Source organism: Pelophylax lessonae (assembly GCF_965119305.1).
Source record: "Pelophylax lessonae genome assembly, chromosome: 11".
NCBI classification, from domain to species: Eukaryota; Metazoa; Chordata; class Amphibia; order Anura; family Ranidae; genus Pelophylax; species Pelophylax lessonae.
In genome coordinates, this window is record NC_138778.1 from 53373234 (window position 1) to 53397975 (window position 24742).

Consider the following 24742-nt stretch of genomic DNA (forward strand, 5'->3'; position numbering starts at 1 on the left):
ATAATGAATTGAATCCATTTTGCAATAAAGCTGTATGTAACATAAAATGTGGAAAAAGTGAAGCTCTGTGAATACGTGGCGGATGCACTGTATACTATTATTATTATACAGGATTTATGGAGCACCGATTGTTTGCACAAGTGATTTTTTTCTATCCAGCTTTCATAAAGATTTGCCAAACACTCTAAAATGTACCCAGTAATCTTCTTCTACTGCCACCGATAAGAATCTATGGTTTGGGATAACCAGCACTCTCTCCCTATTCATAGGAGAATTCTCTTCCCTGATTGGCCGCCTGTCACATTCTAACCACACCCACCCAGCGGCTCGGGCTGGTTAGTGCACTGTCATGATGAAAGAGCGTTCCCGAGCAGCCAATCAGTACCTCTCCTCTTTCCCAGCATGCGTTCCAAGCCTCCCTTTCACAGCCAATCAGGAAGTGGGGGTAAGTTGAGTTCCGCCCGGGTTCTTTTAGGCTGTGCATGTGAGCTAAGCTGCGGGCTAGAGATCCAGAGATCGGAGGGGAATCAGGTGAGTTGTATAATGTGTCATTGAGTATTATTCTGAGATAGCGATGACACACAATGCAGTGTTGTGGCTGTGCACTGTATGTGATCTCTGTCCCTGTGCACAGCTCAGATCCTCTCACTGTTTACTAATAATATGGATTTGTTGGTATATTTTATTGGCTGATGGTCACAATGAATGTTGCATGTATATAAGGCTGGATTTGCACTGTAGTGTTTTGTGAACGCGCACAAAATTGCATCATGCGTTTTTTCTGCACTTTGTCGCTCTTTTGTCTCAATGGCAGCCCTACACGTCACAGATGACGCTCATGCGCCTGTTTGAGCTTCAAGCTTTGCCTGTTTTAACTGCATTTTTTTTTTTTTTGGAATTTAAAAGAAAAAAAGTGTTGTTGAGTTTGGGGGATCATTAACTACTTCTGGACTGCCCCCCGTCTATTTACATTGGTACTGGGTACCCAAAAGTGGAACTTCCGCTAATATGCTTCCTCCCCCCCCCTCCGGTGCCACGTTTGGCACCTTTTCAGGGGGGAGGGGTGAGGGGACCTGTTCCCCACTTCCAGGAGACAGCGCCGCGGCACCATCCCTCAGGAGTTACGCCCCTTTCCTTCTTCCCCTGCTGCTGTCACTGGAAAAGAAAGCAGCGTGCTTTGCGCATGCGCAGTAGGGAACCAGTTGTGAAGCTGAAAGTTCCCTGTAGCGGTTACAGGAACAGGATCTCTTTAATTTTTTTTATTTGTTTTTATTTTATATATATATATATATATATATATATATATATATATATATATATATATATATATATATATACACACACACTTTTTTTTTTTAGGGTTACAACCTCTTTAATATTATTCAGCATCTAGAGCAGGGATCCTCAAACTACGGCCTTCACAGACATGACTAGGCATGATGGGAATTGTAGTTCCAGAACAGCTGGAGGGCCATAGTTTTAAGACCCTTGATTTAGAGCAGTGGTCCTCAACTCCGGTCCTCAGGGCACACTAACAGGCCAAATTTTAAGTATTACCTTGGGGAGATCAAGACTAAAATACTGCAATCACTGAGGAGCAAATTATATCACTTGTGATGTATTTCAGTTTTCTTGCATACCTGGCCTGTTAGTGTGCACCGAGGACCAGAGTGGAGAAACCCTGATCTAGAGTATAGGCATATGCCCTGTACATTTGCCATAAGTAGCAGAATTAAAGAAGAAAAAAAAACAGGTAATTAATTTTGGACTCAGCAGGTGTCTTACCAAACTGCTAATCCCCACATGACGTCATTGTCCTCCTTTATGGAGTCTATTGTAATCCCAGCCCCCTCCCCTGTATGCAGCCAATCATAATGACTCCCCCCCCCCCCCCTCTTCACACTATGGCATACTTGGACTCTGACACCACTTCTCCTTCTGGATTGTTGCTTGGAGTTGAGCTGAAATTCATTCCTTGACACAGTACACTTGTACAGTGTTATGTGAGTTAATGATTACAGACACGTCTTAAAGACAAACTCCAGCCATGTGCTTGTAATACAGGGTGCATCCATGATCCAAAAAATAGTGTGGACTTTCTAATAGAGAAAGATAGGTCTAGTCTCTTCTAGGTCTGTTTGTTTTTATCATAGGTGTATTTTAAATTATAGAGACAGAATATAAACCAACAATCCAGAAATAACACATGATACAAATGTTATAAATTGAATTGCAGTTCAGTGAGTAAAATAAATATTTGATCCCCTACCCAGTGGTGTATTTAGGTTTTCTGCTGCCCTAGGCCTGACTAAAGTTGGGCACCCCCCTAATTTAAATATGACCCACCCCTTCCTGTAAAGGCCACACCCCTTCCTGTTTTATGACCCGCTTTGTCATCTGTAAACCACAACCACAGACTATCAGTGTAGCCTCATCAGTTCCCATAAGTTCAGCCTCATCAGTGCCCATGCGGTCTGTCCGAATGTCCTCACCGGTCGGTATTATTATACCCACAGGTAGCAGTGTGTTAAAGTGTAGCGCAAGCCGGTGGGGACCTTTTTTGTGCAGGAGTGGGGAGAAGGCTGTTTTTTTTATTTCATTTTATTTTGGGGTGCTGCTTTTTTGCTGCCCCCCTGCAAAGTGCCGCCCTAGGCCTGGGCCTTGTTGGCCTAGGCCAAGATACAGCACTGCCCCTACCAACCAACAATAATTCTGGCTGCCACAGACTGGCTACGGTATGTGCTCACTCATGTGGTACAGATTAGTCCTGTCATTTTAAGAAGGTGCTCCTAACGACAACTCGTTGTGTGTATAAAAGACACCGAATCTTTATCCATTCACACCTCCCCATCATGGGCAAGACCATAGAGATGTCAAAGGACATCAGGGACAAGATTGTAGACCGCACAATGCTGGAATGCGCTACAAAGTCCATCAGCAAGAAGCTTTGTGAGGAGACAACTGTTGGAGCGATTATTGACAAATGGCATAAAATACAAAATAACCATCAATCGCCCTCAGTCTGGAGCTCCATGCAAGGTTTTGCCTCATGGGGTAAGGATGATCATGGGAAAAGTGAGGGATGATCAGCCCAGAACTGCAGGGGGGGGGGGGGGGGAGCTTGTGAATGATCTTAAGGCATTTGGGACCACAGTCACCAAACAAACCATTGGTAACACAATGTGCTGCCATGGATTGAAATCCTGCAGTGCTGCAAGGTCCCCTTCCTCAAGAAGGCCCATGTACAGGTCCATCTGAAGTTTGTCAATGAACATCTAAATGATTCAAAGAAAGTGCTGTGGTCAGATGAGACTAAAATTGAGCTCTTTGGCATTAAAGCGGAGTTCCGGCCACAAAATCGACATAGTCGATTTTGGGCCATCCGCTTCCTATTTGTCACCTGAAAAGAAATGGATAGTTACGATTTTTTTTTTTTTTTTTTACTTACCTTGTAATTGCAGAAAAATATACTCACCTTTCTTCCACTTCCGCCCTCGGCGGCCGCGGCCCGCGCCGTCACTTCCGCTTTACAATGATTCCTGGGAGCTGAACGTCATCGCTCCCAGGAATCAATGCGCCTGCACCGGCCCCGACGTCAGTTCCGGTTCAGGCACGTCTACCTTGCTAAACAGCTTCTGGGCATGCCCAGAAGTTGTGCAGGGATGACGCTGCAGCCCCGGAAGTGACGGCGGGGCCGGCGCAGTGCATCGTGGGACCGAAGAAGACGGAAGAGGATCGCGCTGGCTTCAAGCTGCCCACACCTGAGATGGCAGCGCTAGAGAAGAAATTTTCAAGGTAAGTATTTCTTCTAAAAGGTAAGTGTGAACTGGGACAGATCAGAGGCTATCCATTGTGGAATGTACTAGCCCTGACTGTCCCGGGGGTATTTTCATTGAAATTTTTTTTTGTGGCCGGAACTTCACTTTAACTCGACTCACTGTGTTTGGAGGAAGAAAAATGCTGACTATTACCCTAAGAACACTATCCCTACAGTCAAGCACGGAGGTGGAAACATTATGCTTTGGGGCTGTTTCTCTGCTAAAGGTACAGGCTGACTTTAGTGGTAAAGATATATACACTGAATAGAGTATATCTCTCGCGCCTATGGATGGCCTATTTGGAGAAGGGGGGGGAAACTAGGAATAAATAAATTAATACGTGTAACTTTAATGGGAAGGGGTAATGATAGCAGCTGCTATAGGATAAGTGATATGTATAGAAAGGAAAATCCCAGAGTAAAGGCCTGTACACACGTACCGATTGTCGGCCGATTTTCGGCTTGCTAGTATGATGCTTCCGACAGCCGACAGCGCACTTTCGGCTGAACAGAATCTGTCGTGCAAGCATTAAAATGTTTGTATGCCGACACCAGAACGGCCGATTGTTCGCCAGTCAGTACAGATTTTGGCCGACAGACAGCAGATTTGCAAGACTGGGCATGCTCAGAGAAGAAAAAAGACAAGGAAAGTTAACCATCACATGACATCACTTCTGCAGTCGGCTGTTGTTGGCCGACAAAATTTGTGTGCAGTCTTTTGCAGTTTTCAACAGACACAACAGCCCTGGGCAAAAGACGGCCGATCGTTCGGCCGATGATCGGTACGTGTGTACGGGGCTTAACTGGGATTTGTATAGCGCTTGCTAGTATTAGCCAGGGATGGACAATTGCTTATCTATAGCCTGGATAATAATAATGGGCAGGCAAAAGTGGCAAAATGATAAATTAATATGCTCAATATATGCGTATAACTTGTGACTAAGTAATAGTGTATCACAATATAAATCACAATATAAAAATAATAGTATTAATATCACAATAAAAACCACATATGTGCCATAAGGTGCAAATTAGTGCCAAATAAGTCAGAGTAAAAAGTTCATAAGTGACTTTGGTGCATAAATGAAAACTTCAGTGCGAGGTTAGGGAAAGTGCGGGTGCTTGTGCTGAATCCTCCAGTAGTCCAACTGTTGGTACTTGTGGTGTGGGCCTTGTGGAATGAAGGGGGGTACACACTCACCAGAAGTTGTGGGTCTTAGTTACCGTACAGTAAGAAGACCTAAAGAGCCTTGTGGCCTCCTGGGCCAGGAAGGTAACTGCTGGGCTTTGTAGTCCCCTACGGTCCGGGTCCCTATCCTGGATAATCTAGATCCTCAGGGTCCGGTTGGAGTAAAGAATAAAATGGTCCAGATAGTGCAGTACCATTAAAAATATCCTTTAATATGTATTGCACAGTACAAAAAGTATAAAAATTGGGATTTCGTCTGCTAAGGTAGACTCTGAAGACGTCATACGCTCTGACGAAACGCGCGTCAGGTGGAACGCACGCTGCACGTTCTGGGAGCCTGGTGGAACGCAAGCCGGTAGTTACCACTCACAGGCACCGCTCTTAGCAGACGAAATCCCAATTGTTAAACTTTTTGTACTGTGCAATACATATTAAAGGATATTTTTAACGGTACTGCACTATCTGGACCATTTTATTCTTTACCCCAACCGGACCCTGAGGATCTAGATCAGCCTTTTTCAACCAGGGTGCCCAGGCACCCTGGTGTGCCTTAAGGTTTCCTCAGGGGTGCCTCAGCAAAATAACCCAAAAATTTCCCAAAAATTGTATACAAGTCAGCGGGTGGTTGCCTTTTAGTTACAGTCACAGGTTTTCATTGTACACAATTACAACCCTCTATCTGCCGATCTGCTAACGACGAATGACATCAGTTGATAATTAGGATGTCAGTTGCCTGCGTAGCATCCTTGTTTGACCCTCCCCTGCTTCTCTCCACAGGTTTTGGGGTCACATTAGCTGAGCAATGGAGAAAAACTTAGGAAAAAGAGAAACATTGGAATACTAGTCAGTACCAACTTGTACCTCCTAACATTGGGCATCATACGTTCGTGTATATTGCTGCATTATGTAAAATGATTAGAATAGTTTTTACATTTTAGGATGGGATGCCTCAAGACTGTCCATAATTTTAAAGGGTGCCTCAAGACTGTCCATAATTTGGGGGTGTGCCTCGACTGAAAAAAGGTTGAGAAACACTGATCTAGATTATCCAGGAGAGGGACCCCGGACCGTAGGGGACTACAAAGCCCAGCAGTTACCTTCCTGGCCCAGGAGGCCACAAGGCTCTTTAGGTCTTCTTACCGTACGGTAACTAAGACCCACAACTTCTGGTGAGTGCGTACCCCCCTTTATTCCACAAGGCCCACACCACAAGTACCAGCAGTTGGACTACTGGAGGATTCAGCACCCGCACTTTCCCTAACCTCGCACTGAAGTTTTCATTTATGCACCAAAGTCACTTATGAACTTTTTACTCTGACTTATTTGGCACTAATTTGCACCTTATGGCACATATGTGGTTTTTATTGTGATATTAATACTATTATTTTTATTTTGTGATTTATATTGTGATACACTATTACTTAGTCACAAGTTACACGCATATATTGAGCATATTGATTTATAATTTTGCCACTTTTACCTGCCCATTATTTTTATCCAGGCTATAGATAAGCAATTGTCCATCCCTGGCTAATACTAGCAAGCGCTATACATTGAGAAAACTACACTGCATTTTGCCCACTAGATGGAGCTGATGATCATAGGAAATCATCTATTACAAAAAATACGGGGAAAATTGTGTCCAGCCTGCACACTTCTGTGACATTCATCCAAGGAATGTTTGTGTTTTGTTTTCCGGACAGCCAGGCTGTGTTTTTATGCTGACAGGAAGAGAGAGCAGATTAATGACCTTGGCAGTCGGCTGCTGCTCTTTCACTGTCCATTCACAGGCTGGGGGTGGGTAGGTGACCAGTCTGTGTTGCATAACTGCAGTAGAAATAAGTCAGGTCTCAAGCACAGCTGTGCTGAGTAAATCCCATCACTGGATGGACAAATTTACAGTTCTTTTGACCGATGAAACGGCTTTCCTTGTAATTCAACCAGATATTAAGCTGTTTGCCTCAAGCTCATTTTCCATTTTGTGAATAACAGCTTTGTGCAAAAAGGTTATAAAAACAGTCTGTGATATTTTGCTTTCTGATATTCACTATCAGTTTACAAAAAAAGTAAAGTCTAACAAGTTTGCAACATAAATTCCATAATGTCCAGGTTCTGGGGGACATTGGTGGAACAGTCATCTGTTGGCTTGCTGTCAGTCTCGGTGGTACTGTTCATACTTTCCATCAGCTTCCTTGCCAAGGCTGAAAATTCCTTCACACATGGCCATTGTCTGATCCTTGCTTGCATTCGTACTTCAGCAAGCATTCACACAGCATTTGACAACCTCTAGACAGCTTTTTTGAAGGCACTTTAGTTTTAGCTCAGGTGTGTGGAGTACAGATCTTGATAGAAGTGCCTTTGGCAGACGAATCGCTGGGGGTGTCAATACAAAGTTAACGAGACCCCCAGATCAGTTCACACATGAATCGTATGGCATAGATGTGAACACAATCTGTATGGCTGAATTCGCATTGCACAGACATTGCAGGTGATTTTCAGAGCAGTGCGCTCCAAATCAGATGCAATGTCTGTCATAGCACTAATGTGAACCGGGAGTTAGAGACTTGGTGTGACGGTACTCACCATCACTGAGAGTGAAAGACCAATACTTAATGGTTTGGATTGCTTTAACCACTTGCCGACCGCCGCAAGTACATATACTGCGGCGGTCAGCCCCTCACAGGCAAAGTGACGTACCGGTACGTCACTAGCCTGTGAGGCTCTGGGGAGCAAGCGCGCGCCGCCACGGACCCCCCGCGCGTGTGAGCGGCGGACCCGATGTCCGCCGCTCACTCACGATCGTCCGTGGCAGCAGGAGAAAGGCAGGCGGCTAGTGTAAACAAGCCGCCTGTCATTCTCCCCTGTGTAGAAACACTGATCATATGGGTCTACTATGTAGGACCGTTGATCATTGTTCCTACACTTCAAGCCACAGCCAATCACAGTAAGAATCACGCCCCTAGGGACACACACAGCCCCTCCCTCTCAAATAAAGTTAACCCCTTCACTACCAGTGTATTTTTACAGTAACAGTGCATATGTATAGCACTGATTACTGTAGAAATGTCACTGGTAACCCCAAAAGTGTCAAAAATGTCAGTCAAGGGTCTGATCTGTCCACCCCAATGTCGCAGTACCGCAAAAAAAATCACAGATCGCCGCCATTACGCGTTAAAAAAAAAACAACAAAAAATTTGATCTAGGCATATAAATCTGTAGTGTTTTTCTTAAATCTCTCCAAAGCCTTAAGTCTCGTGTGCTTCTGCTCCGTTCTTCTGTTATCAGCATGATAACTTTTGACAAGTTCTCTGACAACCCAGATAAAACCAGGCTGAAATTTCTGTCCGGGTGGGTGCTATAAATAGATTAGCAGAGAGCTGGTCTATTCACAGCACATTCCTTTCTTCCTTTGCCTATGTGGAGTGGCAGTGTGTGCCTTTCCTCCAATCAGCTGTCTCAGTGTATGCCAAGACTACACACTCAACAGGAAGATAAAAATTCTAACATGATGGGCACTTTCTAAAGAATATAGCAAGCTTAAGACAGCAGATATACAAGTAAAACATATGTAGGGAGATCTGTTTCATCTCTGTGTATCATCTGAGACTGTTCACTTTGCTGGGTATATGTGAGGGTTTACATCTACTTTTAAAATGGAAAAAAATAATAAAAATATTTTTAGTTTTGCACTCTCTCCCTGCCATGCCGCCACACAGCCGAAGGCCCCTTCCACAAGGGCTGTCCGATCAGGTCCACCTGTTAGTTTTTCTGGCAGACCTGATCGGACCCTCCAGTCTCTTTTACGAAGTAATGGATTGTCAGCGGGCACGTCTGCTGACACCCGTCGCCATTAGATCCTGTCACCCAAAAACAGACAGATGGTGGTCCTATTTTCCATCTGTTCAACTAATCGAATCAGATGGCATCTAATGGAAACGAACAGGCGGTCCGTTTCCATCCTATTTCCCCATAGAGGAGAGTGGGACTGTGCGCGTAGCAGAGCGGACACAGACGTGTCATGCGCCTGCTCAGCAGGGATCAGCAGATGGAAGCCCCACTCAGCAAGCAAATTCCGCTCTCCTTCCCATCTTGTTCCTGACCCAGAAGCGATGTGTATGACGTCATTTCCGGATCCCTGTTGACAGTTTTTCCACCGGCCAGCGTGGACTGCATTACATTCAGTGGAGCACAGGAGAGACATACGTGTATACGCATGTACAAATATAAACGCATAAACGTCGGTTGCGATACGTTACATATAGCTGCACATAAACTGGCTCCTAAATTTTTTAGCTTACTCCTAGATTCAAAACAAATTTATGAAGGCCTGATCTAGGAATTTATTGAATAATGAAATCCTCAATGATGACTTAATGTATTTACGTAGTTATGAGAAGGAAATTATTTATAGAAAAGAACTGTAACCGAAGATCAAAAAAGTCAGATGCAAAGCAGATCTCAATAGTGAGTACTTTTTGTATGGAAACTCAAATTGACTGTCATGTAAACAGGGACTTCTCGTATGTGGCAAGACACCCCTCAAAACAGATTAAACAGAGGATGGAATAACCATGTTTTTTCTATTCTACGCAAGTATCTTGTTGCCATTTAAACTATTCATTGATTTTTTTTTTTTTTAATAATTTATTTATTCTGTGGTTTGCAGTTCCAAAATGTCTGGTTTATGGGAGGATGTCTTCAGCAACGCGAAGCTGCTAGAGGAGGTGGCGCCCATCGCTGTGGATACCGCCTTGCTGCAGGGCGTTCTTATGAGGACAAAGGAGAGTCCGAACTCTTCTGATGTAAGTGACCTCTGTAGCCTATATTGGAGTAAATAGAGATGTGCGCGATGGAAAAACTAGTTTCGTTTTGGATTCATTCAATAAATAATTTTGTTTTGTCATATGATTTGTTTCGTATATTCCGATTCAGTTAGTATATTCTTTTTTTTTTTTTTTTTTCAAATTGATTTGAATTTCAGAAGATGGTTTTATTCTTTCTTTTCTTTTCTATTTTTATCTTCTTTCACTTTTTTATACCTTACTGTATTTATTGCATTTACTGTATTTATTCCTGTTTTGGAGGTCGTCTCATTGTTTGCCCATCTGGTGCACCTGTTAATTTCATTAACACCAAAGTAGCTGAAACTGATTAACAACCCCCTCTGCTACTTAACTGACCAGATAAATATCCCAGGAGTTTAATTGACCTAATGCTATACTCTGATTATTTTTTTTTTTTTGAGCAGTGTAGTCTCCATACAAATAGGGATATCAAAGGTATGAGTAGCTACATAATATAGACCCATATTGCCATGATGAATGGAAGTGAGGGTAGGTAAGGGGAGCACCCCATATCCAATTAGAAGCAAAATGAAGGTGAATATGTAGTCGTTTTAAGGAAAATGTCAAAACATGATAAAGCCAACGCGTTCGGGGGAACAAAGACTCCCCCCTTCTTCAGGGCTGCTGCTGTATGTTAGTGGTGGATGGAGATGTATCCCAAACTGGTGGGTCTGTGACACCGAAGACAGGAATGTTGCTGTTAATTCTGGCAGTAGCAGCATAGTTTGTGATGAATGGAAGAAAACCGTCGCAGAAACCGCTTATCAGGTCCCCCTGTGATATACATAAAAACAATGAGATTTAAAACCTTGATGATGCATAACATCTATGAAGTGGTCTTCAAAATGATAGAACTGTTAACATGTCCAATGCTCTTCCTATTGTCATATTTTAGTCATTTATGGGGGATACAACTCCCCACTACTGATAGTTAAAGTAGAACTATAGGCAAAATGATATATTTTTTTCATTTTGGATAGAATAAGGAAGGGTTTTAACCTCTGTCAGATTTTTTTTCGCCATCTGTGTCCCATTGCTGAGATTTCCCTTCACTTCCTGTCCAATAGCCAAACAGGAAGTGAGGGGAAATCCATACAAATTAAAGGAATTCTTTTGGGGACCCCAAGGTCACCAGAACTAGTGTCCCCCCCCCCCCTATTACTTTTCTGGGGACAACCCAAAATTTGGGATTTTCTTTTACTTTCAATGAAAATGGTAAACAGGACAAATAGAGAGGGTGAATCTCCTTAACTGAGGCATAGACGCCAAAAAAAAAACTTGACGGGTTCTAATCCATCTCCACTATATCCAAAACAAAAAGAAGTTTTGCCTTTTAGTTATATTTTAATTGAACATAAGTTAAAAGTAAGGTGAAGAGACCGGTCACAGGACTGGCGAAGAAAGCAAAGAAGAAAATAAAAAGTGGAGAAAAAATTAAGAGGTTAGTCCGTCCGGGGGTTTACTGCCAACTGTCAGCACCGTGTGTTTGGAACCTGCAAATGGGCAAGCCAGGGGGACCATATTTTCTCAAAGAGGGGTTGTTTATCTAGCAAGACACTGTTGGCATTTTTTTTGATCTTTATTTTGTGGCTAAATTTAATCTTTACCAATGAGGGCTGGAATGTGATTGCTGTAGGTTGGGATATGAATGAGTTTGTGATATGTTATGTTATTGATGCTTTTTTATTTTCTTAGGTTGTGAACTTTGCCCCTTTCACTCTGCTCCCCTCCCCAGTGCCCAGATCTCTTTTTGAACAAGCCAAGTCTGTACAGGAAGACTTCAATCTCCTGGTGGATCGGCTCAGTCAGAACCCCGCGTTCCTGGAAAAGACGCTCACCAGGTACATTGAATTCCACCTCCTTTTAATAAATGATGTTGGAGGGTCTGCGTAAGGCATATGACAGGTCAGGATTGCTCCTCCATTTACAAGCGTTCCTCAAAAAGTTTTTTTTTTTTTTTTTTTTACGGTTCGCAGCTATCTTCATCACAGCGTGACAACTCTTAGGGCCCTTTCACACGGGCTTTCCGATCAGGTCCACCTGTCAGTTTTTTTCATGCGGCCCTGATCAGACCCTCCATTCACCCCTATGGAGCAGCAGATGTCAGCTGTGACATGCGGTGACGTGTCCGCTGACACCCGCCGCGTTCTGATCCTGATCAATTTTAGACGGTCGATGGCCCTATTTTCCATCCATGTGGAGGATCGGATGAAAATGGACAGATGGTCTGTTTTCATCCAATCTCCCCATAGAGGCGAGCGGGACTCTGACAGGTCTGTCTCTGCACAATGAGCGGAGACGGACCTGTCATCCGCCTGCTCAGCAGAGATCAGCTTATCGATCCCTCGCGGAGCTAAGCGGAGTCCGCCAAGCAGATCGCTCGTGCGAAAGGACCCCTATACTAAACTGCAAGGTCTGCCGGCTTGCCAGACAGACTAGTCACATGACACTCTTGGACACGACCAATTACTACGATCGCTCTTACCATTTCCAACAAAAATATAAAAGTGGGAAAACATTTTGAAGACCCCCCTCATATATTCAGACTTTACATTACTACTACTCGGGGAATGAATACTGATTTGATTTGTTTTAAAGAAGTATAATAATTTTAACCGAGAATAGTAAAAGGTTACACAATGATACATCATTGATAGGTTTGCATATAAGTTTAGATTCTATTTGGCATGCCTAACACTATTGCCTAGATCTTTGTTGATTTACATCTTTATCATAACCACACTGTTGGTGTTTCCAGCATAGTTATGGCGAATTGTAGCCTGGCATTCCCTCATCACGACAAAATTGTCAGAATTAAAGTGATACTAAAGTCCTTGTTTGTTATTTTTAAACAAAAAAAATGTTATGCTTCCCTCCTCTATGCAGATGGTTTTGCACAGAGCAGCCCGGATCCTCTTCTTGGGTCCCTCATCGGCACTCCTGGCCCCTCCTTCCTGACGAGTGCCCCTACAGCAAGCAGCTTGCTACGGGGGCACCTGAGCCAAGCCGCTGCTCTGTGTCCATTCAGACATGGAGCAGCGACTCAGCCCAACCCCCTCTCTTTCCTCATTGGCTTACTGAACTTGACAGCAAGGGGAGCCAATGCCACCTGCTGTGTGTCTCAGCCAATCAGGAGGTAGAGTCTCTTGTGCAACATCACTGGATAAAGATGGGCACAGGTAAGCATTAGGGGAGCTGAGCAGGACAAAGGCATAATGAGCTAGTATGCATCGCATACTAGCTCATTATGAAATACTTATCTTAGAACGAAGCCCCGGCACGGTCGTCCTAACAACGCTGAGGGTGCTGACATGCTCCCTTGGCGTCTCTTCCTGGTTCGGCGGCTCCGGTGCTGTGAGTGGCCGGAGCCGCGATGACGTCACTTTCCGGCAAGAGGCGGAAAGGAGCTCTGAAGGTCCGCTGGACCTTCAGAGCGCATTCGCCCCGCTGACGTCAGTGGCTGCATGCAGGGTAAATATCTCCTAAACTGTGCCGGTTTAGAAGATATTAATTGTACCTACAGGGAAGCCTTATTATAGGCTTACCTGTAGGTAAAAGTCAAATAGCGGCGTATACTACCACTTTAATTTGCACACTCAGGAGGAAACTATGAAATCCTTCATATTTTTGTTCTGCCATATACTGTTTGCGTGTATCATAACTAGAACTGCTTTAACCACTTTACGTCTGCCTGCAGTAATATTACTGCGGCAGAGTGGCTCGTTATCGTCTGACGACGTAGTACTACCTCGTCAGACACTCTCCTTTTCAGTCACAGCGGGAGTCGGGCCAGGGGAGGAGCAGCGGCGATTGCCGCTGCTCTTCCCCGATCGTCGGGGTTCTAGCGTGGAGATCCGCCTGCTTGTGTAAACACAAGCGGGCGGATCTCCTAAGTGACAGGCAGGGTCAGATTGCAGGGTTCAGCATAGCTGAACATGTGATCTGTCCCTGTGTCACTCAGTCACCTCCCCCCACACACGTCAGTAAGCACCAGGCATACATTAACCCCTCCCTCTCCAATAAAATTAACCCCTTCCCTGCCAGTGTCATTTCTACAGTAACAGTGCATATTTCTAGCACTGATTACTGCAGTAATGTCACTGGTACCCCCAAAAGTGTCAAAAATGTCAGTCAAGGGTCCGATCTGTCCGCCGCAATGTCGCAGTCCCGCAAAAAAAAAAATCGCAGATCGCCGCCATTACGCGTTAAAAAAAAAAAAAACACCAAAAATGACAGAAATCTTTCCCTTTGTTAGTAAACGCAATAACTTTTGCGCAAACCAATCAAAATACGCTTATTGTGAATTTTTTTACCAAACATAGGTAGCAGAAAACAAATTGGCCAAAAATTTAAAAAAATTATGATTTTTACATTTTTTTGGGGGAATTTCATATAAAAAAAATGTGAATAATATTGTTTTTTCAAAATTTACGCTCTTTTTTTGTTTATAGCGCAAAAAGTAAAAATCGCACAGGTGATCAAATACCACCAAAAGAAAGCTCTGTTTGTGGGGAAAAAAGCACATAAATTTCGTTTGGGTATGGTGTCGCACGACCGCGCAATTGTCAGTTAAAGTCGCACAGCGCCGAATCGCAAAAAGTGGCCTGGACATAAGACAGCAAAATCCTCCGGTGGTAAAGTGGTTAAAACCACTCCTGGGCAGACATAGTTGCAACCGCATACACCAACTGGAACCCCACCACCACCACCACTACCCTCAATAGCTGTGAATGATTTCATTGTTCCATCCCGAAAAAGCAGATTAAAGTGGTTGTAAAGTCAGGAAGGTTTTTTTTTTTTTATCCTAATGCATTCTTTGCATTAAGATAAAAAGCTTTCCGTGTTCAGCAGCCCCCTTAATATTTACCTGAGGTCCCTCTAGATCCAGCGATGTAGCAGAAGTGTCTCGGCTGCCTGGGACTCCCCTCCTCATTGGCTGAGACGGCAGCGTGGTGACATTGGCTCCCCCAGCTGTCAAAGTCAGTCAGCCAATCAAGAGAGACCGAAAATGGACTGAAGAAGAGGAGGATCTGAAGAAGGGCTGCTCTGTGCAAAACTACTGCACAGAGCAGGTAAGTATAACTTGTTTGTTATTTTTAAACAAAAACAAGACTATAGTACCCCCCCCTCCTTCTTTTTTTTTTTTTTTTTTCCCTGGGAGAGTTCATGTGATCAGAACAGGGCCAATCAGCACTGTCCAGACAGAGGGTCAGGGGTTCTGCAGCTTCATAGGACAATCAGGGGAGAATGAAAACTCCTCCTTCAAGCCTTAACCAGACGCTGATAGAAGTCACAAGACTGCTATATACTACTGATGAGAAAAGGTGTTTAGCCGTTTTATATTTACTAAAATAATTACATTTCCATGTTCTGTGTACTGCGGGAGACCAGATATATGAATGCAGGCTCCTGGGTTTAGAAATACTTTTAACTGGTAAGAAAATAAATACATAAAAATGATAATGTAGAAAGAGAAATGGAAAGCAACCTCGCTGTCCTGCACTCATCCACAAATGCATGCATTAGGGCGGGCACATATATGTAAACAGTGACCGCACCACACTTGATCCTTTATTGGGAAAATTAATCATTTTTTTTCTCCAATTATGACTTTGTTGCATCTTGCTGTCCATTTGCAAATGAATGGAGCTGAGCACTGTATGATAATTCTGTATACCAAGTGTAGTAGCCTGTAAGATCCAAACAGATCGTGGGTAACTAAAGTCAAAATAGTTATTGCTTAAATCTGACTGGATGAAGAAGGCTGCTGATCTTTGTACATTGCTTTTCACTTATTGGATAAACCAGATAATGGAAGAAAAGGCAAGTTCCTATTTTTTTTTCTTTTTTTTTTACATGCTTTCTTATTCTGTATTCTAGTGCCATGAAAGTGGACGATTTTATCGAACGTCTTTTTAAAGTCTACAGACACGTGCTAGACGAGGGTGTGGCACAGGTATGTTACCAGTTTCTAAAGCCTGCAGATATGCCAGTCTATCCATTTCTCACTTTGCGTAGCTAAATCTTGTCTGTATTGTGTTTCTTAGTCTGTGTTTTTAGGCATCAATCGATCGGATTATATGTTTGACTGCAAGGAAGGTGGGAAAACGGCGCTGAAGCAGATTGAGATTAATACCATCGCTGCTAGTTTCGGAGGCCTCTCCTCGCGGACACCTGCAGTTCATCAGTAAGAAAGGGTGAAGTGGGTACATAAGAGGTGGCTACTGTGTTTGCCCCCTACTAAACCTCCATAAAGAATAAGGCTGACCATACAGTGTACAATCTGATTGGACAATTTCTATCATCAACTGTGTAGTGCAGGAGCCTGCCTGGTTTGGTACTAATTGAGTAGATTGCTTAGGTTTGTACACATATTACAAAGTTTTGGTTACTCCAAAGAAAATTATACAATCAGATTGTATAGTGCATGGCCAGCCTAAGGTTACATGCTCGTCAGTGTATTTTTATGTCATGTCAAATCTTTTAAATTCTGTGCACATTTTTTGCATTTCTTTTCTAGTGTAGTCAAGTGTCTTTAAAGCTGAATGCCATACAGTTAAAAACACTTTTTAACCACTTGCCGACCGGCCGCGCGAAACGATGTAGGGCTACTTCGGCCACGCGAGTGGTGTCAGAGGGGGGAGGGCACACCGCTAGGCAGCAGGGATGCCGATCCAAGGGACCGGCGGCCGCGATTGCCGCTGGGCAACTGCGATCCCTCCCCGCTGAGAGAGGACGACGGTCAGGTGTTGTAAACACAGCTGACCGTTCTTCTCCTCTGAAATGATCACAGAGCACCTGTGATCCTTCTATATAGGCTCACAGGTCTCTGTGGTCATTTTACAAGCCCAACCCCCACACAGTTAGAAAACACTCCCCTAGGCTCACACTTAACCCTTTGATCACCACAGTGTTCACCCCTTCCCTGCCCATGTCATTATTGCAGTAACAGTGCATATATTTTAGCACTGATTACTGTAGTATTGTCACTGGTCCCCCCAAAAGTGTAAAAAATGTCAGTTACGGGTCCGATCTGTCCGCCGAAATGTCGCAGTCCCGCTAAAACCCGCAGATCGCCGCCATTACTAGTAAAGAAAAAATAAATAAAAAGCATAAATCTTTCCTCTAGTTTGTAGACACGATAACTTTTGCGAAACCATCAAAATATGCTTATTGCAATTTTTTTTTACCAAAATAATCTAGCAGAATACAAATTGGCCTAAAAGGATGAAAAATTTTAATTTTTACATTTTTTTTTTTTTTGGGAATGTTCTAGCAGAATGTGAAAATATTGTGTTTTTTCAGAATTCTTGCTATTTTTCATTTATAGTGCAAAAAATAAAAATCGCACAGGTGATCAAATACCACCAAAAGAAAGCTCTGTTTGTGGGAAAAAACGGGCATCACTTTTTTTACGGTACAGCGTTGCATGACCGCGCACCTTTCCGTTAACGTAACAGTGGGAATCGCAAAAAATGGCCTGGTCATTAAGGGGGCAAATCCTCCGGGTCCAGAACTGGTAAATTCAGTACTGTATTCCTTTAACCACTTGAAGACCAGGCCTATTTCTGACATTTGTTGCTTACAAGCTAAAAAAACTGTATTTTTTTGTTATTTCAGTATTACTTAGAACCCCCCAAACATATACATACATACATACATACATACATACATACATACATACATATATATATATATATATATATTAGCAGAGACTCTGGAGAATAAAATGACAGTCGTTGCAATATTTTATGTCACATGGTATTTGTGCAGCGGTCTTTCAAAAAATCTCACACCCAGCGAGGTCAGCCTACCCTGCGGGGAGAACACAATGGCTCTGCAGGAGGAATTACCCCATCATCACGGACTGTGTTGATGGGGGAATTGAGCGATTTTTCTTTTCTCTTACCCGTGGTGGCAGGAAGGAAAAACGCTCTGATCGGCTTTAGGGTCTAACTAATCAGATATACATTGAATAGATTGTTTAGGTAGGCCCTCATACTACATCGTTGTTAGTAACCCTAAAGGTGATTAAATGATCGGATTGTATAGGGTGCAGCCAACTTGAAGTAGAATTTTAAAAAATGTATAAAATGGACCCCAGGAGCTTTTAGCCATAATATGCTGTTATGCACAATGTGACTGTTCAATTTTTAACCTCCTTTTATTTATTTTTTTCCTAGGCATGTCCTGAGGACACTGGGGAAGTCAGAGGAAGCCTGTAAAATTCTGTCAAACAACCCGTCCCTCGGGATATCCCGCGGTATTGCAAGGGCCTGGGAACTGTACGGCTCCCAGAAGTAAGTGACTTCTCTGAGCCTTGTAATGCTAAAGGATCTTCTCACCCAGTTGGCACATGTTGGAGAGGTAATCTCCAGACACTTTTTTTTTTTCTTTTATTCTGTTGGTGAGATCTCTGCAAGGAGTTCTCAGATTTGCTCACCTGCTGAGCCTAATATGAAGCGTTCCGATCTCAAAGGATGACTGAGGCCCCTGGCTTTATCTGTGACTAAATATCACTTTTGGGTGAACTGGTCTTTTGAAGATGAAGACCAGATCTAGATACAGTTAGGTCCATAAATATTTGAACACCGGCACAATTTTTCATACTTTTGGCTCTGTGTGCCACCAGAATAAAATTAAAACGAAACAATCCAAATTAATTTGAAGTGCAGACTTTCAGCTTTAATTCATAGTGTTGAATATAAATGTCAAGTACAAATTTTCAGGAACTGCAACCATTTTTATACACAGTCCCCCCATTTTCAGGGGCTCATATGAATTGGACAAATTAATATTAGCCTAAATGTACATTTTTTTATATTTTTTTGAGAATCCTTTACTGGCAATGACTGCCTAAAGTCTGGAACCCATGGACATTACCAAAGTCTGGTTTTCCTCCTTTCTGATGCCAGGCTGTAACTGCATCTGTCTTCAGTTGTTCTTTGTGGGTCTTTCTGCCTTTTTAGTTTTGCCTTCGGCAAGTGAAATGCATGCTCAATTGGGTTGAGATCAGGTGATTGACTCGGGCATTGCAGAATATTCCACTTCTTTTTCTAAAAAAGCTCCTGGGTCGCTTTTGCTGTGTGTTTTGGATCATTGTCCATGTGTACTTTGAAGCGCCATCCAATCAACTTTGCTGCATTTGGCTGAATCTGGGCTGACAGTTTATCTCCAAACACTGCAGAATTCATCCGGTTTCTTCTGTCTTCTGTCCCATCATCAATAAAACACCAATGACCCAGTGCCACTGGAAGCCATGCATGCCCATGCCTCCACCATGTTTTACAGAAAGTAAGTTGTGTGCTTTGGATCATGAGCGGTTCTAAGCGTTCTCCACACTTTTTTTTTTTTTTTTTTCAGGTCAGTCTGGTACAGATTAATCTTAGTTTCATCCGTGCAAAGAATGCTTTTCCAGAACTGGTCTGGCTTTTTTAGATGTTTTTTGGCAAAGTCTAATCTGGCTTTCCAATTTATCAGGCTTATGAATGGTTTTGTATCTTGTGGTGAACCCTCTGTATTTGCTCTCGTGAAGTCTTATCTTGATTGTAGACTTTGACAATGATACGCCCACCTCCGGGAGAGTGTCCTTTACTTGTCTGGATGTTGTGAATGGGTTTTTCTTGACCATAGAGAGGATCCTGCGATCATCCACCACTGTTGTCTTCCATGGACGTCCAGGCCTTTTTATGTTGCTGAGCTCACCAGTGCATTCTTCTTTCCTCAGAATGTACCAAACTGTTAATTTGGCCACTCCTAATGTTGCTGCTATCTCTCTGATGGATTTGTTTAATTTTTGAAGCTTTACAATGGCCTGTTTCACTTGCATGGACAGCTCCTTTGAACGCATGATGTAGGTTCACAGCAATAGATTCCAAATGCAAATACCACGCATAGATTCCACTCCAGACCTTTTATCTGCTTAATTGATGAAGAAATGAAGGAGGAGCCCACACCTGGCCATGAAACGGCTTTTGATTCAATTGTCAAATTACTTTTCATCCCTTGAAAAAGGGGGGGGGGCTGGCTATTCTTAAGAGCTTTAATTCCTAAATCCTTCCTCTGATTTGGATGTACATACCCTCAAATTAAGCCTGAGAGTGTGCACTTTCAGCTTCTATAACTATAGCTTGAATATGTTTTGGTAAAAAACTAAAAAATAAAATAAATTGTGCCTGTGTCCTAATATATATGGACCTAACTGTAGATATACAGTATCTCACAAAGTGAGTACACCCCTCACATTTTTGTAAATATTTAACTATAACACTGAAGAAATGACACTTTGCTACAATGTAAAGTAGTGTGTACAGCTTGTATAACAGTGTAAATTTGCTGTCCCCTCAAAATAACTCAACACACAGCCATTAATGTATAAACCACTGGCAACAAAAGTAAGTACACCTCTAAGTAAAAATGTCCAAATTGGGCCCAATTAGCCATTTTTCCTTCCCAGTGTCATGTGACTCGTTAGTGTTACAAGGTGATATCGCTCTCACTCTCTCATACTAGTCACTGAAGGTTCAACATGGCACCTTATGGCAAAGAACTCTGAGGATCTGAAAAAAAAATTATTGCTCTACGTAATTGGCTTAGGCTATAAGAAGAGTGTCAAGACCTGAAACTGAGCTACAGCACGGTGGCCAAGACCATACAGAGGTTTAACAGGACAGGTTCCACTCAGAACAGGCCTCTCCATGGTTGACCAAAGAAGTTGAGTGCACGTGCTCAGCGTTGTATCCAGAGGTTGTCTTTGGGAAATAGAAATATGAGTGCTGCCAGCATTGCTGCAGAGGTTAAAGGGATGGGGGGTCAGCCTGTCAGTGCTCAGACCATATGCCACACGCTGCATCAAATTGGTCTGCATGGCTGTCGTCCCAGAAGAAAGCCTCTTCTACAGATGATGCAAAAGAAAGCCCGCAGTTTGTTAAAGACGAACAGACTAAGGACATGGATTACTGGAACCATGTCCTGTGGTCTGATGAGACCAAGATAAACTTATTTGGTTCAGATGGTGTCAAGCGTGTGTGGCGGCAACCAGGTCAGTAGTACAAAGACAAGTGCCTACAGTCAAGCATGGTGGTGGGAGTGTCATGGTCTGGGGCTGCATGAGTGCTGCTGGCACTGGGGAGCTACAGTTCATTGAGGGAACCATGAATACCAACATGATCCCCTTTCCACGGAGACTGGGCTCGGAGAACGACCCCAAACACAAGTCCCAAGACGAACACTGCCTTGCTTAAGAAGCTGAGGTTAAAGGTGATGGACTGGCCAAGCATGTCTCCAGACCTTAACCCTGTTGAGCATCTGTGGGGCATCCTCAAACGGAAGGTGGAGGAGCCGCAAGGTCTCCAACATCCTACCAGCTCTGTGATGTCGTCATGGAGGAGTGGAAGAGGACTGCAGTGGCAACCTGTGATGCTCTGGTGAACTCCATGCCCAAGAGGGCTAAGGCAGTGCTGGAAAATAATGGTGGCCACACAAAATATTGACACTTTGGGCCCCATTTGGACATTTTCACTTAGAGGTGTACTCTTGTTGCCAGTGGTTTAGACATTAATGGCTGTGTGTTGAGTTATTTTGAGGGGACAGCAAATTTACACTGTTATACAAGCTATACACTCACTACTTTACATTGTAGCAAAGTGTCATTTCTTCAGTGTTGTCACATCAAAAGCTATAATATATTTACAAAAATGTTAGGGGTGTACTCACTTTTGTGAGATACTGTATAGTCCAGCTTGGACCAATGTAGGCATGCAGATAACATACATGGCTGATCCTCTTGGAAGCTAGAAGACCACTACTCGGGAGCAATTCAGAAGTCACTTTGTTTTTCTCAATGTATACAAAGTGTTCACTGATTGGACAAGGTGATGATCGACCTCTGCAACTCATCCAATAAGAGAAAGCTTTACATTCATTGAGAAAATGCAAAGTGATCTCTGAATGGGACCCGTGCTGAGCTATCTCCTGCATTTACAACAGAGCAGGGCAGCTGCTTGGCGAGTGACCTGGAAGCTATTGGAGATCACTGAAGTATCAATGCTAACTACTGTACTTATTTATTATTATACAGGATTTATATAGCACCAACAGTTTACGCAGCTCTTTACAATATAAAGGGGAGAAAATGCAGTTACAATACAATAAAATACAAGTTAAGAAGAAGAGCGTACAAACTAATAGGGTGAGGCAAGTGATACAAAGGGTTTTAGCTGTGGGGAATGAGATGATTAAAAGATTAGTTGGAGGCGTGATTGGCTTCTCGGAAGACATACATTTTCAGGGATGGCCTGAAGGCAGCCAGAGTAGGAGATAGCTGGACAGATTGAGGTAGAGAGTTTCAGAGGATGGGAGAGGCTCTGGAGAAGTCCTGGAGATTTGCATGGGAGGACACAAGGGAGCTAGAGAGAAGGAGGTCTTGAGAGGAGCCATGTTGATATTTTGAGGCCATGAATTCCAGCTCCCATTGGGATCCCACAAACAAACATTTTTAGACAGTTTCTCCTGTCCTCAGACTTTTATAGAAAGGAGAAGTCTGGGTGTTTTTACAGTCTGTGAAAACACAGGCTGTTAGCATACCTGCATCAGTATCCATCAGTGCTTTTTTATTTAGGAGTAGAATTAAACTTATTCAGAAAAAAAAAAAACACTTCTCCCGTAGTTTACTAGGAGTACCTTCTTCTGAGGAGAATAAATCCACCATTCGTGGAATGTCATTCATATGCAAGTTGTTGTTTCCACAAGCCTGGGATAAATCCCCTGGCTGCATTGATCAAATTTGATAGGACTAAGCGTTTCAGTTGTTTTTAGTATTTTATGATGATGGTGCAGTAGAAAGAAATAAATTACATTTTTGCGCTATACATCGTACCTCCTTCTGAAATGTCTGCAGTATATCACATTTCCAGATGTGTAAGATGTCACATCTCCAGCATAAATCAGAGTTTAGGACCTCGCTGGCAAGGCAGGAGACGAGAAGCGGAGAAACCTGCATGGAGTTTGGTACCATCTAGTAAGGATTTTGAAACCAGATTCCTGGTACCAAGTACAGATCAATGTTTTGTGGGTACCAAAAAAGGATTATTTCAGTTTGTTTGGCCGAAAGTTGTAATTGGAATGTAGGGACTAATGAAACTAGGCTCTTCTGAATGTCTTTCTCCTAACAGAAGTAAAGTTGCGTCAAAAACTTGCCTAAAACCATGTTCTTCAAATATGTTTAGGTGCGTTTAGACGCATCAGGCTTTTGGGCGTTCATTTATTTAATTGGCCAGAATATTAATTACCTACAAAAATATGTGCATTTTTTTTAGCCTTTAAAAAATGTTCTCTGATTAAACCCACTGAGTGATTAGGCTGTGATAGGAGTCTTTTCTCTTACGTCCTCCGACAGTCGCCGCCCACTCATACAGTCTTCACTTATGGGACGTTACAGTTTTGCGTCTGTCCCTTTCTGTTGGGGGATTAACCACTTGGTTTTTTGCTTTCCTGGGTTTTTTTGCTCCTGTTGAGCTTCCTGTTACCCAGTATTTTTTACCCTTATCTTGGCGATAAGGTTCCTTCTCTGACCTGGGTGTTGCGTTACCCTTGTGGCGGTTGCGTTTCCCACCCCTCAAGTCTACACTGCTTTGGGACGTCCCATAAGTGAAGACTGTATGAGTGGTCGGCGACTGTCAGAGGACGTAAGAGAAAACAGAATTTTTTTCTGAGTCCTCTGACAGTCGCCGCCCCTCTTTTGTGGTTGTTGGATCTATATACTGCTTGCTACCAAACTGAGTTGAGAATGCTGCTAGCATGAGGGTATGGTCCAGAGTGACAGCCCCCTGTGGGTGTGTACAGGTCAGAGAAGGAACCTTATCGCCAAGATAAGGGTAAAAACACTGGGTAACAGGAAGCTCAACAGGAGCAACAAAACCCAGGAAAGCAAAAAACCAAGGGGTTAATCCCCCAACAGGAAGGGACAGACGCAAAACTGTAACGTCCCATAAGTGAAGACTGTATGAGTGGGCGGCGACTGTCAGAGGACTCAGAGAAAATAATTTTACGGTAAGTTCTTACAAAAATTTTGTTTTCCCCACGTGTGACCCATACTGGATTTTAGGCAGTGATTCAGTATAAACCTGTTTAGTTTCTCTGCCCCAGAATTAGCATGTAACTGCTTCCATCAGAGCCTAATTACATAGGTATTCAAATTCATATAAGGTTCCCGAAAGTATTTGATTCTTTCTTTTTTGTCACAGGGCTGTTGTCATGTTCTTGGTTGAGAATGTGCAGAGGAACATTTTTGATCACCGATACATTGAGAATGAACTGTGGAACAGGTAATATTGTACAGTTGCTATGGGTTTTTTTTTTTTCGTTTAAACTATTGATACCAAAATTCCACCACCGAGTGACACCAGATAAATGAGCCTCTTACCGGATCCAGTAGACCAACATATAAATGGTCAAACGCGCTTATTAAATTCCTTTGACCAGGGTGATTCCAAACACCAGGCACTTATCCAGTCAGGATCACTGCATCTTCACTCCAGCAATGCGATGTCCACGAGCACCCATAGTCAGCCACTTATGTTCTACTTTCATGTTCCAATACTCTGCGATTTTGATGCGGGGGTGGTCAGGGCAATGATGCTGCCTGGAAGGGAACATATATTGTGTCCTCCATCAGCCAGATGCCAAAGATGGAGACTTCTTCCAGATGCTGCTTCTTCCTGGAAGTGAAGAACTATGGGATGTACAGAGACACACGGTAGGGTCAAAAAAACTTTTTTTTTTTTATATATAACCCTACCCTGTATGTATGTATGCATGTATGTTTGTGTGTGTGTATATGTATATGTATATATGTATATGTGTGTGTGTGTGTGTGTGTGTGTATGTATATAT

General features: G+C 43.0%; 1 protein-coding gene across 1 annotated transcript in view; it reads left to right on the forward strand.

The window, feature by feature from the left end:
- Positions 1-384: 384 nt before the first annotated feature.
- The window catches only part of GSS (glutathione synthetase), a 55298-nt gene continuing 30940 nt past the window's right edge, over positions 385-24742 (forward strand). Inside the window, exons 1-7 of the mRNA XM_082271693.1 lie at positions 385-531; positions 9673-9808; positions 11546-11691; positions 15731-15806; positions 15898-16037; positions 18034-18150; positions 24094-24174. Of these exons, the coding sequence (XP_082127819.1) occupies positions 9680-9808; positions 11546-11691; positions 15731-15806; positions 15898-16037; positions 18034-18150; positions 24094-24174 (689 nt within the window). The 5' untranslated portion in view covers positions 385-531; positions 9673-9679. The remainder of the gene's footprint in view (positions 532-9672; positions 9809-11545; positions 11692-15730; positions 15807-15897; positions 16038-18033; positions 18151-24093; positions 24175-24742) is intronic.